General features: G+C 47.1%; 1 protein-coding gene across 1 annotated transcript; it reads right to left on the reverse strand.

Moving 5' to 3' along the window:
• Positions 1–13,343: 13,343 nt before the first annotated feature.
• Positions 13,344–15,181, reverse strand: LOC142583670 (uncharacterized). Its single transcript, XM_075694160.1, has 3 exons — positions 15,067–15,181; positions 14,796–14,958; positions 13,344–13,746 (listed from the first exon to the last, which is right to left on the reverse strand). The coding sequence occupies exons 2-3, from the start codon at positions 14,828–14,830 to the stop codon at positions 13,344–13,346; spliced, it is 438 nt and encodes a 145-aa protein (XP_075550275.1). The 5' UTR covers positions 14,831–14,958; positions 15,067–15,181.

The following is a 15,181-nucleotide window of genomic DNA, read 5'->3' on the forward strand; positions in this document are numbered from 1 at the left end:
CCGTTGGTCTGCAGGGCCTTCTTGTAGGGTTGTTGGGAAGATCGGGAAGGAGGGCGCTTCTCTGGGAGGCGCACCGATGCCTCGCGGGATCGCGACCGAGACTTGAACTTGCAACGGAATCGCGAACGGGTCTCCGACCGGACTTTTCTTGTCTCCTACGTTGGGGCGCGCGACGTTCGGGTCTCCGCCGTATCTGTGGTAGTGGTCGGGTCGCTGGAGGGTTGGAGTTCACGCTGCTCTTTCTCGAGAGCTTTCCGCACCCAAGCTTTGTTCAGTGTCTGCCTAGCACGCCGCGGGCAGTGCGGATCCGCTGTAGGGTGGGTTCCTTCACAGGATCTGCAGTGTGGGGTGCACGGATGTGACGGGGTGGGGTTGTCAGTCCCGCACGTCGCGCAAATGACCACGTGCGGCATAGGACAGTAATCAGCCCAATGGCCGAGCTTGTGACATATCTTGCAAACCAGTTGGTGGAGTCGATGGGGGTAGCAGCGGAGTTCTGCACCATAGAAACGCACGTAGCGAGGCACTTTAAGTCCTTCAAATGTTACCAACGCAACGTTGGTTTGACCCATCATTCGTGCTTGAAGTACTTGAGTTCCAGGAGCCAAAAGCTCATCCACTAGCTTGGAAGATGGCGTACCGGGCAAAAGGCCAGGAACAATTCCCTTGCATGAGTTGTCTGGGGCCGCAAAACATGTCGTGATGGGATAGACCTGCTGACCAAGGTTCAGCTCCCTCACCTTGTACAATGCGTCGGCTACGTGTGACTGGGGTGTGCTGATGATCAGTCGGAATATGATGTCCTGACGATCCTCGGTGGTCAAGCCGGCTGCACTCCATAGAGCACTGGCGAGTTCTGGGCGCGTCCACTTATCTAGACAAAGTCCTCCGTGAGGCCGCAGAATTATCTTTTCATCGTGCAAAGGAAGTTGAGGGAGGTTCTGATTTCGAATGCGCTTCCGTACGTTAGGCTGGGAGGCGCCCGGAATGCCCAAGATGTTATCGGAGTGTTGCGTCTTAGCGCGCGTTTGACGGATACGTCGCTTATGTATTACTGTCTTCCAACAGCCACCTGTGCCGTCGTCAGTTTTGTCGTCGTAAATGTTCGGGGCAGCATCTTCCTCCATCCTTTCCGCGGTCGGAGTGTCCAGCTGTCGCTGTTGGGAGGGAAAATTGGCGACGATGGGATCGGCGGCCACTCCCGCGGTATCCACCTCGGGCGTCTTCGTTGTTGTTGAGGAACGCGCGGCGGCGTTCTCCGTCGCCGATTGCGTCTTCTGCTCGTTGGAAAATGACGTTGCGGTCGACAAATGCTCCATCGAAACAGAACGGTGAATTGGCCGAAGGCCCTTTGCACGCCCGTTTAGAACATGGGCCTCGGAAGAGCTGGTCGCTTGGCGCTCTTGGTTCATGGTGTAGAAAACACGCCAAGGCAGCTATGGCCCCGGCAGGGGCAGCCGCGTTGGAACTGCTTCAGAGCTGTAGAGGCGCGGGGAGCGGCAACAAAGTCCCGGGAAGAAAAGGCGGTCGGTGGGAAACGGCGAGAAAGCCGCTTCCCATAAGACTCCCGGCGAAAGCGGCACGGGCAAGGGCGGTCAAGGGCGGTCTGTGAAGGTCGCATAGTCTCGGTGGTTGCGGAGTGCGCCGATAACAAGTCCGTTGACGACACGTCCATTCACTTCGGCCGACTGATTGGAACTCCTCTGGGCAGAGCGAGATTATGCGTTTTCACTGCTTCCCAGCGATAGCTGCAATTGAACGTGGCGAAAACACACGGCTGCGCCTGTATTTGCAGCCTTGCGATATTCCGAGACTGCGAGAGAGAAATTCCTAGCTACCGCAGACGATCTTTTCAAGGAATTGCAGCATAATGGGAAGGTATAGTGCAAACAAAATTTTCGCGTAAAGGAAAGGACCATTTCAATGTTCTTATTATTGCTTCTTACGTATTATCAATTATGACGTCATCACAGTATGCTAGAACATGGACGCACATAAAGGTAAAGAAAACCTTTGAAATTTTGTGCTCTTTAAGGATGTGCATGCGTGTGCTTGTCTCTGTCTCTGTAGCTCTATCATGACCATGCTGTCGCCATTTATTCGGGATTATACCGCCGCTGTCTTGCAATCGTCGTCATTGCGTTGTCGTCAGAGAGTCGCTCTCATGCACACGTTGTGGTGCCATTGTTGTCATTCCGTCGTAGTTCTGCAATTGTCTTCATTCCAGCTTTGTCGCTAAATTGTCGTCACAGTATCGCCGTCCCGCCATTCTCGTCATACATTCATTGTGATTCCATTTTCTTCATGCCGGCGTTGTCACCATACTAAATAGTTATGACAACCGGTTCTTGGGTCTCGGACCGCGTGATGGCCTGTGTACCTCCACAGCTTTCCGAGTCGTTGCTACGTTGTCCTCTCTCGAGTACGCGATTGGAAACAGCGTGATAGTACTCACAGAGCTCATTAAATCTTAGTTTAAAGGCGACATGTGGGACCGATGCGAAATCTTCTGAAATCGCGTAGCTTGAGTCTTTCAATTTGAGGCCACAGAAGATATTGGATTCTTTGGGTTTAAAGCCCGGGAAGCTTTTGCTGTACAGCGCTTTATTACAGATACTTTACCCATTCGGTGCACGCGCGCGATTTGTTTTCGGCGTCGTCTAGAGCGAGAACATAGAAAAAAAAGGTTTTTTCTTCGCAACCGATTATTTGCATCTATGATACAAGGGATGCTGGCGCACTTTGCATGGTTAACTTTGACATCTTGTGCTAATTGCAGTGCTGCGATACGGATACACACTGCAGATATCAGGTGGTCGCGAGAGGCTTGTGCCGTCTTGAGCTGGCCGATTCCGCTGGCCGAGCTGGCCGAAGTACACGGGTGTTTTCGCATTTCGCCACCACCGAAATGCGGCCGCCGTGGCCGGGATTCGATCCCGCGACCTCGTGCTCAGCAGCCCAACACCATAGCCAATGAGTAACCACGGCGGGCAAAGAAAGCGGCAGAAATTTTATATTTGGTGTGATAATAATATTTGGGGTTTTACTTGCCAAAACCACTTTCTGATTATGAGGCACGCCGTAGTGGAGGACTCCGGAAATTTTGACCACCTGGGGTTCTTTAACGTGCACCTAAATCTAAGCACACGGGTGTTTTCGCATTTCGCCACCACCGAAATGCGGCCGCCGTGGCCGGGATTCGATCCCGCGACCTCGTGCTCAGCAGCCCAACACCATAGCCACTGAGTAACCACGGCGGGCAAAGAAAGCGGCAGAAATTTTATATTTGGTGTGATAATAATATTTGGGGTTTTACGTGCCAAAACCACTTTCTGATTATGAGGCACGCCGTAGTGGAGGACTCCGGAAATTTTGACCACCTGTGGTTCTTTAACGTGCACCTAAATCTAAGCACACGGGTGTTTTCGCATTTCGCCCCCATCGAAATGCGGCCGCCGTGGCCGGGATTCGATCCCGCGACCTCGTGCTCAGCAGCCCAACACCATAGCCACTGAGCAACCACGGCGGGTATTTGGTGTGAGTGGGGGCCATCTGTATAAGGTAATCATATGCTATGAAATTTCTCGTTGCCCATCTTCGTGCGTAATTAAAGGCGCGTTCTTGATTTTCTGCAGCCACTCCACGAATTAAACGAAGAAAACTGATGATATTTCGTTGAAATAGTAAAAACATCTCCGGGTGATGTGCTATATAAATGTTTATATCCGAGGGTGCGGGCTGTAATTCCGGTGACTGCGGCCGCATTTCGATGGAGGACAAATGCAAAAAACGCCCGTGTGCGGTGCACTGGGTCCTAAAGGACCTCAAGTGGCCAAAATTAATCCCGTGTCCCCCACTGTACGGCGTGATTATAATCATATCGCTGTTTTGACGCGTATGACCCCAGAAGATGACTTGTTAAGCATAAATGTTTAAGTAGTCGAGCATAATTAGTTTTTATAGGAAACTTACGTTTACATTTCATTTGAGGGTAGCGCGTTCTACAGAGGCCAAATTTTTCAATATAACCTGACTAGCTACAAGGCAGACATTAAAAAAAGATAACAGATTGTCTGTTATTTAGTGCTCTTGCAACAAATTTGGCAACGAAGTTCCGCGAAGTGTTATGCGGCAGTTACGTGCCATGATTGTTCGGGTCAGGAGATAACTGTAATGAAAGCGAGTTCACAATAATTAGAAATTATGGCAATGTTAGGTATGACGTTTTGAGAAGCTTTGGTGTTCCGTGTTTAGGATCTTTGAAAAATATTACCGAATGCTTGTTTTCTGCCGATATTCATGCGTTTTGTCACTGTCTTCCTTGAAGTAAGCGTGGAAATAAATAAGCAGTTCGTCGCAATAAGACAAAGGTTATACGTGATGTGTATGCGAAGTTGATATTTTGTGGATTACCGACAACCTTTACACTATCATTTTAATAATAATAATATTTGGGGTTTTACGTGCCAAAACCACTTCCTGATTATGAGGCACGTCGTAGTGGAGGACTCCGGAAATTTTGACCACCTGGGGTTCTTTAACGTGCACCTAAATTTAAGCACACGGGTGTTTTTCGCATTTCGCCCCCATCGAAAACACTATCATTTTATTTTTGGGCGAACGCATCAGGACGTAACGAGCCTGTTTCATGAACGTATCAAATTTAGTGAAAATAGAGCACCATTATAGCAGATTCGCATTGCAAGATGAATATGTGCGAGTGAACAGCAGGTTTTCTAAAAGAAAAATAAGTTTGTGTAGCAAGTGATGAAAAACGTTATGCGGCCGTTATCCGTTGTGTTTTCCTTGGAACCAAGAAAACTCAAAACAATATCAAGCTTACATTTACTAATATGGTAGAACTGCGGGGGGGAGGGGAGGCCAACTGCTTGTTAGGCGTCCTCCATCTTTTTCTTGTCATATGCGCTCCGCCAAGTGACTGATCCCGGCCCAAAACCACGACGTCGCAGCCAATGTCGAAGTGGAACTTAGCCGGTATTGAAATATATCATCCAAAAATATGGACAAAGGCGCATGAATCCACCGTTTGGAACTGCTTTCATAATATTTAAGGAATTTTTACACATTACCAGAAGGACGTCAAATCCTTGACTTGGCTCCAAAAAATTGATGCCAACTCCAAGAATGATGCCAAATCTAGGGATAACTCTCAAGAGCTGGCATCACTGTCAGGCAACTTGAAAACTTCGACAACGCAACTTAAAACTTCGGAACTACGCTTCGGGACATAAGAACTTCGGAACTAGACCACGCCTGTGCCCTATGGGATCCTTCGCAAGTTACACTGATTGATGAACTAGAGCAAATTCAAAATCGGGCAGCTCGGTTCGTCTTGGGACGGGACGAGAGAGGGGAGAGCTGCACGCAGATGAAAAATTAACTTGAGTGGGAACTGCTTTCCTCGCGTCGACAACAATTGCGGTTGAAGTTCTTTTTTCAGATGTATAATGATAAAATTGGATTGAAGAAAGAAAAATACTTTAAGAAACCTCATTACCGTTCATATATAACTGACCATACTTTCAAAATAAGAGAATTGCGTACCAGGACTGACCTATTTGCAAAATCCTTGTTTGTTAGAACTATTAAAGAATGGAACAAGTTGTCTCAACTGCAAGTGTTCTGTAAAAATGATTTGTTTATGTCAATGCTGTAACCCCCCTACTGTGTAGCGCCTTCAGGTAGTACGGGGTAAATAAAATAATAAAGAATGAGGAAGCTTACTGCGGGTGCGCTTAGAGCGCCGTGTCACGTTGTCTACAGCAAGCATTGCGGCGCCTTCTGGAGTGTTGAAAGCGCCACCGACAGATGGCAAAGGCACTGCTCCAAAACTGTAGTATCGAGCGCGAAAAGCTACGATCTCGTCACTTCCGCTTGAGAGGCCATTCTTGACATCCCGTATTTCCTCAATTTTAACCAGCGCTTGAACCTAAGCATACCAATGAACTCCGTATGGAGGAACCAGAAAGAAATATTTACCCGCCGCGGTTACTCAGTGGCTATGGTGTTAGGTTGCTGAGCACGAGGTCGCGGGAACGAACCCCGGCCACGGCGGCCGCATTTAGATGGTGGCGAAATGCGAAAACACCCGCGTACTTAGATTTAGGTGCACGTTAAAGAAACCCAGGTGGTCGAAATTTCCGGAGTCCTCCGCTACGGCGTCCCTCATAATCAGAAAGTGGTTTTCGCACGTAGAATCCCATTATTTAATTTAAAGAAATATTTACGCCAGCGTTTAATTCGCCGCAATTCTCAGCCCCGTCCCTTACTTTGGTCATCACTGGAGCTACAGTAAGCGTGGTTAGCTTCAAATAAGCATGGTAAAAAATGCCACGTCGGTTCTAAAACCGGAATATGCTCGCAAGCACGCTGCAAGAATAGTGCACGACTTCCAAGTAAGGTAGAAAGAGGGGCGAGTTGGAAAAGATGCATACTTATTAATTAGCGATAACAACGTAAGATACTGAGTTAGACGGACACAAATTGAGCCCTGACCATTGAGCCAGCTTGAGCCCTGAAATTGAGCCAATTGCCTGCGTGCGCAGAGGATCTAAGTCACATGGAAATAGTCAAAGTAGTGGTGCAAACTGACATATCATTAAGCGCAAAGACAGAAGTGCTCGTGAACTTGCTGAAGCCTTCCATACAGAGAGGTTGCACAATTAATGTGTACCTGAGCCGTCTGTTGTTTTGCTAGATTGTGAAGCGGACTTGCTCAGTTCCGACCGTGTTAAAACGCTCAACTCAATTTTGTACATGCGTGTGACCATGAAGATATTCCAAGTCTGAGAAAACAGCCGCTGCGTGCCGGTGTTACAATTTTGTCTTTAGACACTCCGATGATCGTTATTACAGCGAAAGAAGTTGTGAAAGCTGTTTCCACAGCTACAGGACAAGTCCATTAATTCGTCTAAAGCACTATATTGGCCATATCTCTAATATTTTCGGGGAAAGAAAATGAAAATTTACTATGTACACACGTCTATACATAGCGTCTGAAAGGGATATTAAGTGCCTCCCTATGCTTTGTTTGCTTCTCCATGGTTTTCTTGTGTTCCTTAAAGTGAGGCTTCTCTGTGAGAGTGAACATGCATGTCTTCTGCAGGCAGGTAATCTGCACCACCCTGGGCAGCGTACTGTGGGCGGCATCTCAGTGAATTTTTATCAAATTTATCATCAATGAGATTATTCGTTGATGATTGTGTTGTGTACCGCGAAATAGCGCGTTTGGATGATGCTAAAGATATGCAAAATGATTTAGATAGAATATATACATGGTGCAAGAAAGGGAACATGCAACTAAACACGCAAAAAACGGTTCGCATGCATTTTACAAGAAAAAAACGGTACTGAGCACGACCTACTACATAAATGAACCTTGCTTGGGCAGCGTTCTAGAGTTTAAGTGTTTAGGAATATATCTTAGACGATCCATGTCTTGGCACAACCAAGCTGGCTACATCACGGGAAAAGCACGCAAAATGTTGGGTTTCTTGAAACGGAACACCAAGCTCTTTCTGAAACAAGCTCGTGGTCTGCTGTATGAAACATATGTGAGGTCTATCCTCGAATAGGGTTGTACAGTCTCGGATGCTGCAACAAACATTGACAAGGATAAAATTGAGAAAGTGAAAAATCTTGGAGACTGATATCTTTTACATAATTACAGCAGACAGCTAGGATGAGTGCAGCAAAGCAGACATTGGGACGGGAGCTGCTGCAAGAAAGAAGGAAAAAAATTACGACTTGATTCCTTCCACAACAACTGTAATTCTAGAAGTGGCATAGACCGCGATAGGTACACTCTATGACCTCATTATGTATCTAGCCGTGTGGACCATGTGCAGAAGGTGCGCCAATGTAAGAGCCGTACTGAACTGCTCCGAAATTCATCTTTCCCCCAAAGAATCCGTGACTGGAATATTCTACCATCAACCGTTGTGCATATATTACCGATAATGCCAGCTTCGATGCGTCGCTTTTAATGTGTACACGCTTGTTTTGCATTGAAAACCAATACTTATTATTATATTATTATATCTATGTCACCCCCCGCCCACTGTAATGGCTAATATAAATAAATAAATAAATAAATAAATAAATAAATAAATAAATAAATAAATAAATAAATCTGTTCCGGTGTAACACGCTGCTTGCAGCCGAAGTTTCCAACCCCTTGATAATCCCGGGTACATGCTCATATAGTAGTTTACGTTTCGTATGACCCTTTCTGCCATCCCATTGACTGATCAGTGGTAGGGGCCTATACGCCTTAGCGTGATGTGCTTTGTGTCTGGCTCTTGAATGCAGACCCACTGTGAGATGCTGCGCGTCACTCTTTGAAACGTGTCTTAGATGAGTGCGTGAAATGTATCGTTGTGCTGTAATGGAGTCGCGAGTTGGAAAAGCGCGACGAACTTTAGCATAATGACGGCTGCAGACCCGAGGTTTGTGATTGTGGTGTGGGCAAAAGGGAACTCTTCTCTACTGCCTAAAAAAAGTTGGCACAGCTCGGCACATGCGGAGAATGGAGAGAAGTGAGTGGAAGAAAAGAGGAGAGGGTGTCGGAGGAAAGGTACAGCAGCATCCCGTGGATAGGCCTTGGGAAGGTGGCATCCTCTGAAGACTCTTTGGCAGCAAGCTTTCTTCGAGGTAAGTAATGACTGCCCACATCTGGCGTTGTCAACAGGTGCCGAAGAGGAGGCCTTCGATGGACGGCGCACGGAGGCCGTGGTGACCGACTGTAGCGGACCAATTCTGGGCAGTATCGAATATACAGGTATCTTAGATACTATCTTAGCTACTCTTTGGGTATCTTGTATCTGTATCACGATACGTCTGGCAAGACGTGTATGAGTACCTGTATTTCCTATACATGAAAGCATGCATCGTATATCTTGAGATACAAGATACAGGAAGGAGGGGGGGGGTAACGCAACATCACCCTGCGAAACCATAAACGTTGGCTGAACTCCGCATTTAAAGCTTATACTACTGCCACTAAGTCACCTGACTCAATGAATACTTCGCTAAAAAACGCTTTACGCCAGCAGATAGGTAGAACTTGAAAGCTCACTGCAGCTTTATGTGCTCCTCTGTACTCGGGGCGACACAAAAAGTGTCGCTACCAGCATTGCTGTTGCTGTACACCTGTCCGGTGATCTGGCATTACGCAAACGGTAGTACGCTTACGGACAAATTAAATCTTGTGGGGATGCGCGGCTCTCACGCATCCCCTGATATGTTGTTTTCTCGCATAGCACCCGACTCCTGTAATCCCGCTTCGCCGCGTGGATTTACTGCGGAGGTCGGTATGCTTGCATTGTAGTACGAGAGATGGCGCGAGGGTTGCTCTGCTAACGCCACCTAACGGCGGGGTTACTTGGGCGCAAAAAGGAAAAGGCTCTTCCTTTTTGGCTCGGGATTGGCAAGCGGCGCGGACGTTCTGCGCGTGCGCCGATCCATGCTTCTGCGAGACCGTCTCGCGAGGCTTACTCCGGAATGGAGGAATACGATCGTTCGAACGCACCACCGTTCGCGTGACCGGACGCGCGAACGACCAGGCGTTAAGGCGCGTTTATAGTCCGACGTGCTCGGCGCGCGCGCAAGCGTCCCTCGCGGTCTGTTACGTTACGCCGGTTACGCAACGCCGAACAAATGCGATCGCCTCTATACTTCGGCGATGCGCGCTGTACGCGGTTCTCTTCGGAGCATGCGCACAAGGATCGCAGACATGCGCGCCGCTCGCCGACCCGCGGGTCGTCTGCATTCCGTTCGCGCCTTTCTCTTTGCAGCCTCATCCGTTTCGCTCCATCACGGCATCGCGGCTACTACGAACCATGGCTAGGATTTTATCTGCGCGACAGAAACTTTCTCTCGCGTTATTAGTGCACCGTCTGCGGCGAAAGCGCAGGCGCTCGATGTATGTGCGAGAGATTTTCGCTGAGCGGAAAAGCACAGGCGAGTACCACCAGCTTGTGCAAGAACTACGACAAAAGAACCCAGAGTACCATCTCAAGTACTTCAGGTAAATAGACTTCGCATAAAGGGTGCGTTTTATTCTTGGGTAGATTTTATCTTGCTGTGAAGTGTGTGAGCAGATGTTTTTATTTCTATAAAAATGCACGAAGGAAAGTGAAACCTTGTATTATGCTTTGTAGGGCCGAATGCTTTCACACTCCGTGACGCTGCTTGGGCAACAATTTTTAAAATATGGCTTTACTGTATGTAACCTGTCGCAATGGGACTAGGTGTTGCTTTGAACATGCTTAGTGCATGCTTGAAAACCGTTATGTCCAATGACTGCCCGCACAGGATGACCAAGGCCTCTTTTGATAAACTCCTGAGCCTTGTCCACGACCGCATCATCCATCCGTCGAACCACAAGAACCCAATCAGCCCAGGAGAAAGGCTGGCAGTCACGCTGCGGTAAATATTGTCACTTTTAGTTATGTTCCGTAGCCTATTTACCGATATCCACTTGTTTTTATCTGTCACAGCGCTCTACCTAAGAGCTTACCGTCTGTTTCTCGCTGTGAATTGTATTTCCTATTTTTCCCCATGAAAGTGAGCGCATAACCTCCGGATAAGGTTTAGAAAATTTTCATTCTTTCGATCGATCTAGTCTTTATGCAGCGCAATAGCAGGGAAAACGATTGTGTGTCGTTTAACCACTTCTCGCGCTGGTCTTTCCAAACGCACATTTCTTTCCACATGCATGCCGCGCATTTCAGACAACGTCCCCGTGAAATAACAACACGTCACAAATGACTGAATGCTTGAACGTAGCTGAAGACAGCTGTGGTGACCCCCCCCCTCCCCTCTAGCTTGACTCTATATTAACAGTTCTTTTCAACTGAGTGGCACTTTACGTACGTGTTACCCGAGTCCCAAGAATTCCGTTTCTGGAAACGAACAGCAATGTTGCATTATAATTAAATATTTCTGTTTCTACCTTTCACAGGTTTCTGGCAACTGGCGGTTCTATGATCGACATTGCTATGAGCTACCGCATGCATGTAAGCACGGTCTCCGGCATTCTGAAAGAGACCCTGCCTGCCATTTGGGACTACCTTTCCCCACTTGTGCTGCGAGAGCCGACCTCAGAAGAATGGGAGCTCATCAGAGAGGGGTTCGACAAGAAATGGGACTTTCCCAATTCTGTCGGGTGCATAGATGGCAAACACTTCGCAATTACGTGCCCTGACGAGAGTGGTTCGGAGTATTATAATTACAAGGGGTTTTATTCATTACTGATGCTGCCAGTTGCCGACGCGAACTACCGCTTTATACTGGTAGATATTGGTGCCAAAGGCCGACTCTCTGACGGCTCTTTCTTTCATAAAAGCCCGATCAGAAAGAGCTTTGAAGACAACACACTTAACTTGCCTTCGGGTTACAACGGGTGGCCATTGTGCATCGTCGGAGACGCAGCATTTCCGCTGCGGCCTTACTTAATGCGCCCTTACCCCGGCAGACAACTGAATGACACGAAAAGAGTGTTTAACTATAGGCTCTCAAGGGCACGCCGTTGCGTTGAGCACGCGTTTGGAATTTTGGTTTCCCGGTGGCGCTGCTTCCTGGGAACTGTTAGTGGTCACGTGGAGTTGCTAACGAACATGGTTAGTGCGGCGGTGTGCCTACATAATTTTCTGCTGTTCGACAATGCCTATTGCCCTAATGATTATGCTGATAGGGTCAGTGGCGACAGAGTGCAAGAAGGCGGTTGGAGGCAGAGTATAGCGTACATAAACCAGCAGAGTACTGGCAATGGCAGCCGCTCAGCTTCAGATGCCATGAGAATTCGAGACGCCATTGCAGAGTACTTCATGTCCCCAAGGGGTTCTTTGCCATGGCAACTGAGGGTAGTCAGGCGATGCTAATGCACAGCATGAAGTTGTTGCCTATAAACTGTGTTCTTTTTCATGCAAAGCAAGCAAAAATCACACATCAGCTCAAAATGTGAAACTTCATTTATCAATCTCGTGATCGGCCAGTTCAGGAGTTATACATGGTTTGCACCAGTGACATATAACACGCGTGTTGCGACGGTTCTTGTAACATTTGTGTTCCTGCTTCTAGTACAGGCATACGACATAAAGTTGTGTGCTTGTTTCATATACCGTGTTATTGAACTGTTTTCGTATATAATGTTTAGTTTGAACACATCAAGGTGTGTAGGATTATATTGCGGAAGGCATTTCACATATAAATCAACATGTGCTCTGTGAGTAAACATATGGTGGAATTTCAGCAGGGGGTCTCTTTTCCTTTTTGTTTGCCATCAATAGAAGTCTCAAAGCACGAGATCACTTGCAAGAGTATAAAGATGTGCTATTTGGTCTCGGTGATTCGAAAGCATTTTCCAGCGTAAAATTAGACAGTGCGTAGGAAACAAACACAAGCAGGACAAACACAGGACTCGGCTTTCCGCTGCGTGTGTCCCTTTCCTATGTGCTGTCTAATTCTGCGCTGAAAAAAAAATGCTTTCAAGTTACCAGGATATCACACACACCTTGCATTGCGAAGAAATGAAGCGGTGAAAGAGGCTGGAGACTACTAACTACATTGAAACTTGCAATACTTGCAGTGAAACAAGTCAACAGTCAAACAACAAATATATCACAGTTATGCAGCTGACTAAAACAATAGAAACATGAACACAATGATATCAGGAAACTGCACTGCATGGCAGGAAATGAAAAAAAAAAGAAGGAACTGCAATGTCCTTCAGGTTACCAAAAGAAACAAAGCGCATTGCACCTTGCATTGCATTGCACCTTGCATTGCGAAGAAATGAAGCGGTGAAAGAGGCAGGAGACTACTAACTACATTGAAACTTGCAATACTCACAGTGAAACAGGTCAACAGTCAAACAACAAATATATCACAGTTATGCAGCTGACTAAAACAATAGAAACATGAACACAATGATATCAGGAAAGTGCACTGCATGGCAGGAAATGAAAAAAAAAGAAGGAACTGAAATTTCCTTCAGGTTACCAAAAGAAACAAAGCGCATTGCACCTTGCATTGCATTGCACCTTGCATTGCGAAGAAATGAAGCGGTGAAAGAGGCAGGAGACTACTAACTACATTGAAACTTGCAATACTCACAGTGAAACAGGTCAACAGTCAAACAACAAATATATCACAGTTATGCAGCTGACTAAAACAATAGAAACATGAACACAATGATATCAGGAAACTGCACTGCATGGCAGGAAATGCAAAAAAAAGGAACTGCAATGTTATTCAGGTTATCAAAAGAAACAAAGCGCAAATAATGTATTTGCTGTCACCTACGCTTCAAAAAGTATAACTTAATATTCTGCTTCATACTGGTCAAATTCTGCTAAGAGTTCGATTATTTTAACCTTAAAGCGAGAGGCAATTCTCGTTGGCATCCTGTCAAGGCTCATGGCAATAGCCTGCCCGAAAGCCTCGTTTTCTGTGGCGTGTTTGCCGAGCTGTGAAAGGAGCTGCTCCTCGAAGTAGTCGCAACTCCTTCCTTTCTTTGACCGTTTTGATGGTGGCTCGCTCACTGTGAAGTCTTCCTGACTGGCAGGTTGACCAGGACTAGCTGCTGCAGGCTCCGAGTCATCAGCATTGGCGATGGGCGATGGTGCTGACGAGTTGCCTTGTATTGCGTTAAAGATTTCTTCTGCTGTTGAGCCGCTGTCATCACCTCTTGGCACGGCACCTGAGCCCACGTTGCAGGTAGTCCTGAAAAAAACAGGTTCGACTCTAGTTAGTTCAGTTTTCTCGTTTCCTTTTTTTATTTTACTGCAAAAATAGTGCCAATGTCTGTCGAGTGGAACAGCGTTACACACAGAGATGAAGACGAAAGTAAGACAAACACATGAGATCTAACTACAACTGATGCATGCAATTCAGTTTGAATTCAGGGCCCACGCAATTGTCTTGCCTTCGTTTTCGTGCCTGTGGGTAGCGCTATTTCAATACGCAGAATGCTGAACGAACTGTCCCAATTGTCCACGTTAGTACCAGTTTCACAAAGCGAAAATGCTGGTGTTGTGAAACTTCGGTGAGTAAAGCCTTCCAGAAGCAGGAGCCACCACCCCAACCGATATCCTGACCCTTTGCAACCCTCGACCCACCCTCAGCGCTAACAGCAAAGCCGCAAGCCGAACAACCAAGCAACCAAAAGCCAATGCACATTTCATGTTAGCCCAAAACGAAGTACGCCAATTCCAAGAATGCAGCTGAGCCGAACTCATGAAACCAAACATGCAAAAATACACAACACCAAAGCACAATCGGAAGCATGAGGATTCACAGAATTTTCGCACCATATGTCGGACCGTCCGGCAAGTTTATTTGATGGCATGTTCGGCATTACTCTATCTTTTGAAAGCTGGCAAAACGTTCATCTGATTTTACTGCGGATTCGGTCCCCTCATCTGAGTGCCGCATGAAAGCTGTGAAACATTCCGAAATGACGAGCAATTGCTGACAGACTTCTCCAGGGTCTTCTCCCGAAGCCATGCTGTTAAACGCGATACAGCGCAGCAGTTCATCGGCAGTTACGTGAAACAAAACAAAAAGAAAAAAGAGCGGATTCTAAATCCTCCAGCACGGACGGCGAAAGTCACGGTACAAAAACATAAGTTAACGAAGGAGGCTCAGTGCACAACATGTGCGTGAACGTAGCACCCATTTCATGCCGTACAACGAAGACGCTTCATGCGCGTACCTCCACGTACCTCAAGCAGCGAAAGCAAACATTCCAAAACAAAGAGAAAACAACTCACTTTCTGGGACGACCACAGTTCTTGTAGAAGCTCATTGCATCGGCAAACTCCCTCGTCCGCCTCGCGACGTAGGCGCTGCCGCTCCTCGTTGCGAGCTCGATTGCTTCGAGTTCGCGGGTAAAGCGATCTCGGAGCTTCTTCCACAACTTGTGGCATTCTTCAACTACAAACGGAAATGAGGGACGAAAAATATCGATCAAACAGTACGGTGCATGCAGCAAGTGGTATGCTTCGGCCGAGAAACGTGCAAATGAAGCCGAGCACAACTCACCTGTAGAGAGACCGCTGCTCTGCCGTATCTGTTCCCACGCGTTCTCTTTGCGCTGTTGGTCCCTGAAATCGAGCCGCTTAGTGTCGTACACACAGGGGTGTTGTTTTATGGCTTC

Source organism: Dermacentor variabilis, chromosome 5 (genome assembly GCF_050947875.1).
Source record: "Dermacentor variabilis isolate Ectoservices chromosome 5, ASM5094787v1, whole genome shotgun sequence".
NCBI lineage: Eukaryota > Metazoa > Arthropoda > Arachnida > Ixodida > Ixodidae > Dermacentor > Dermacentor variabilis.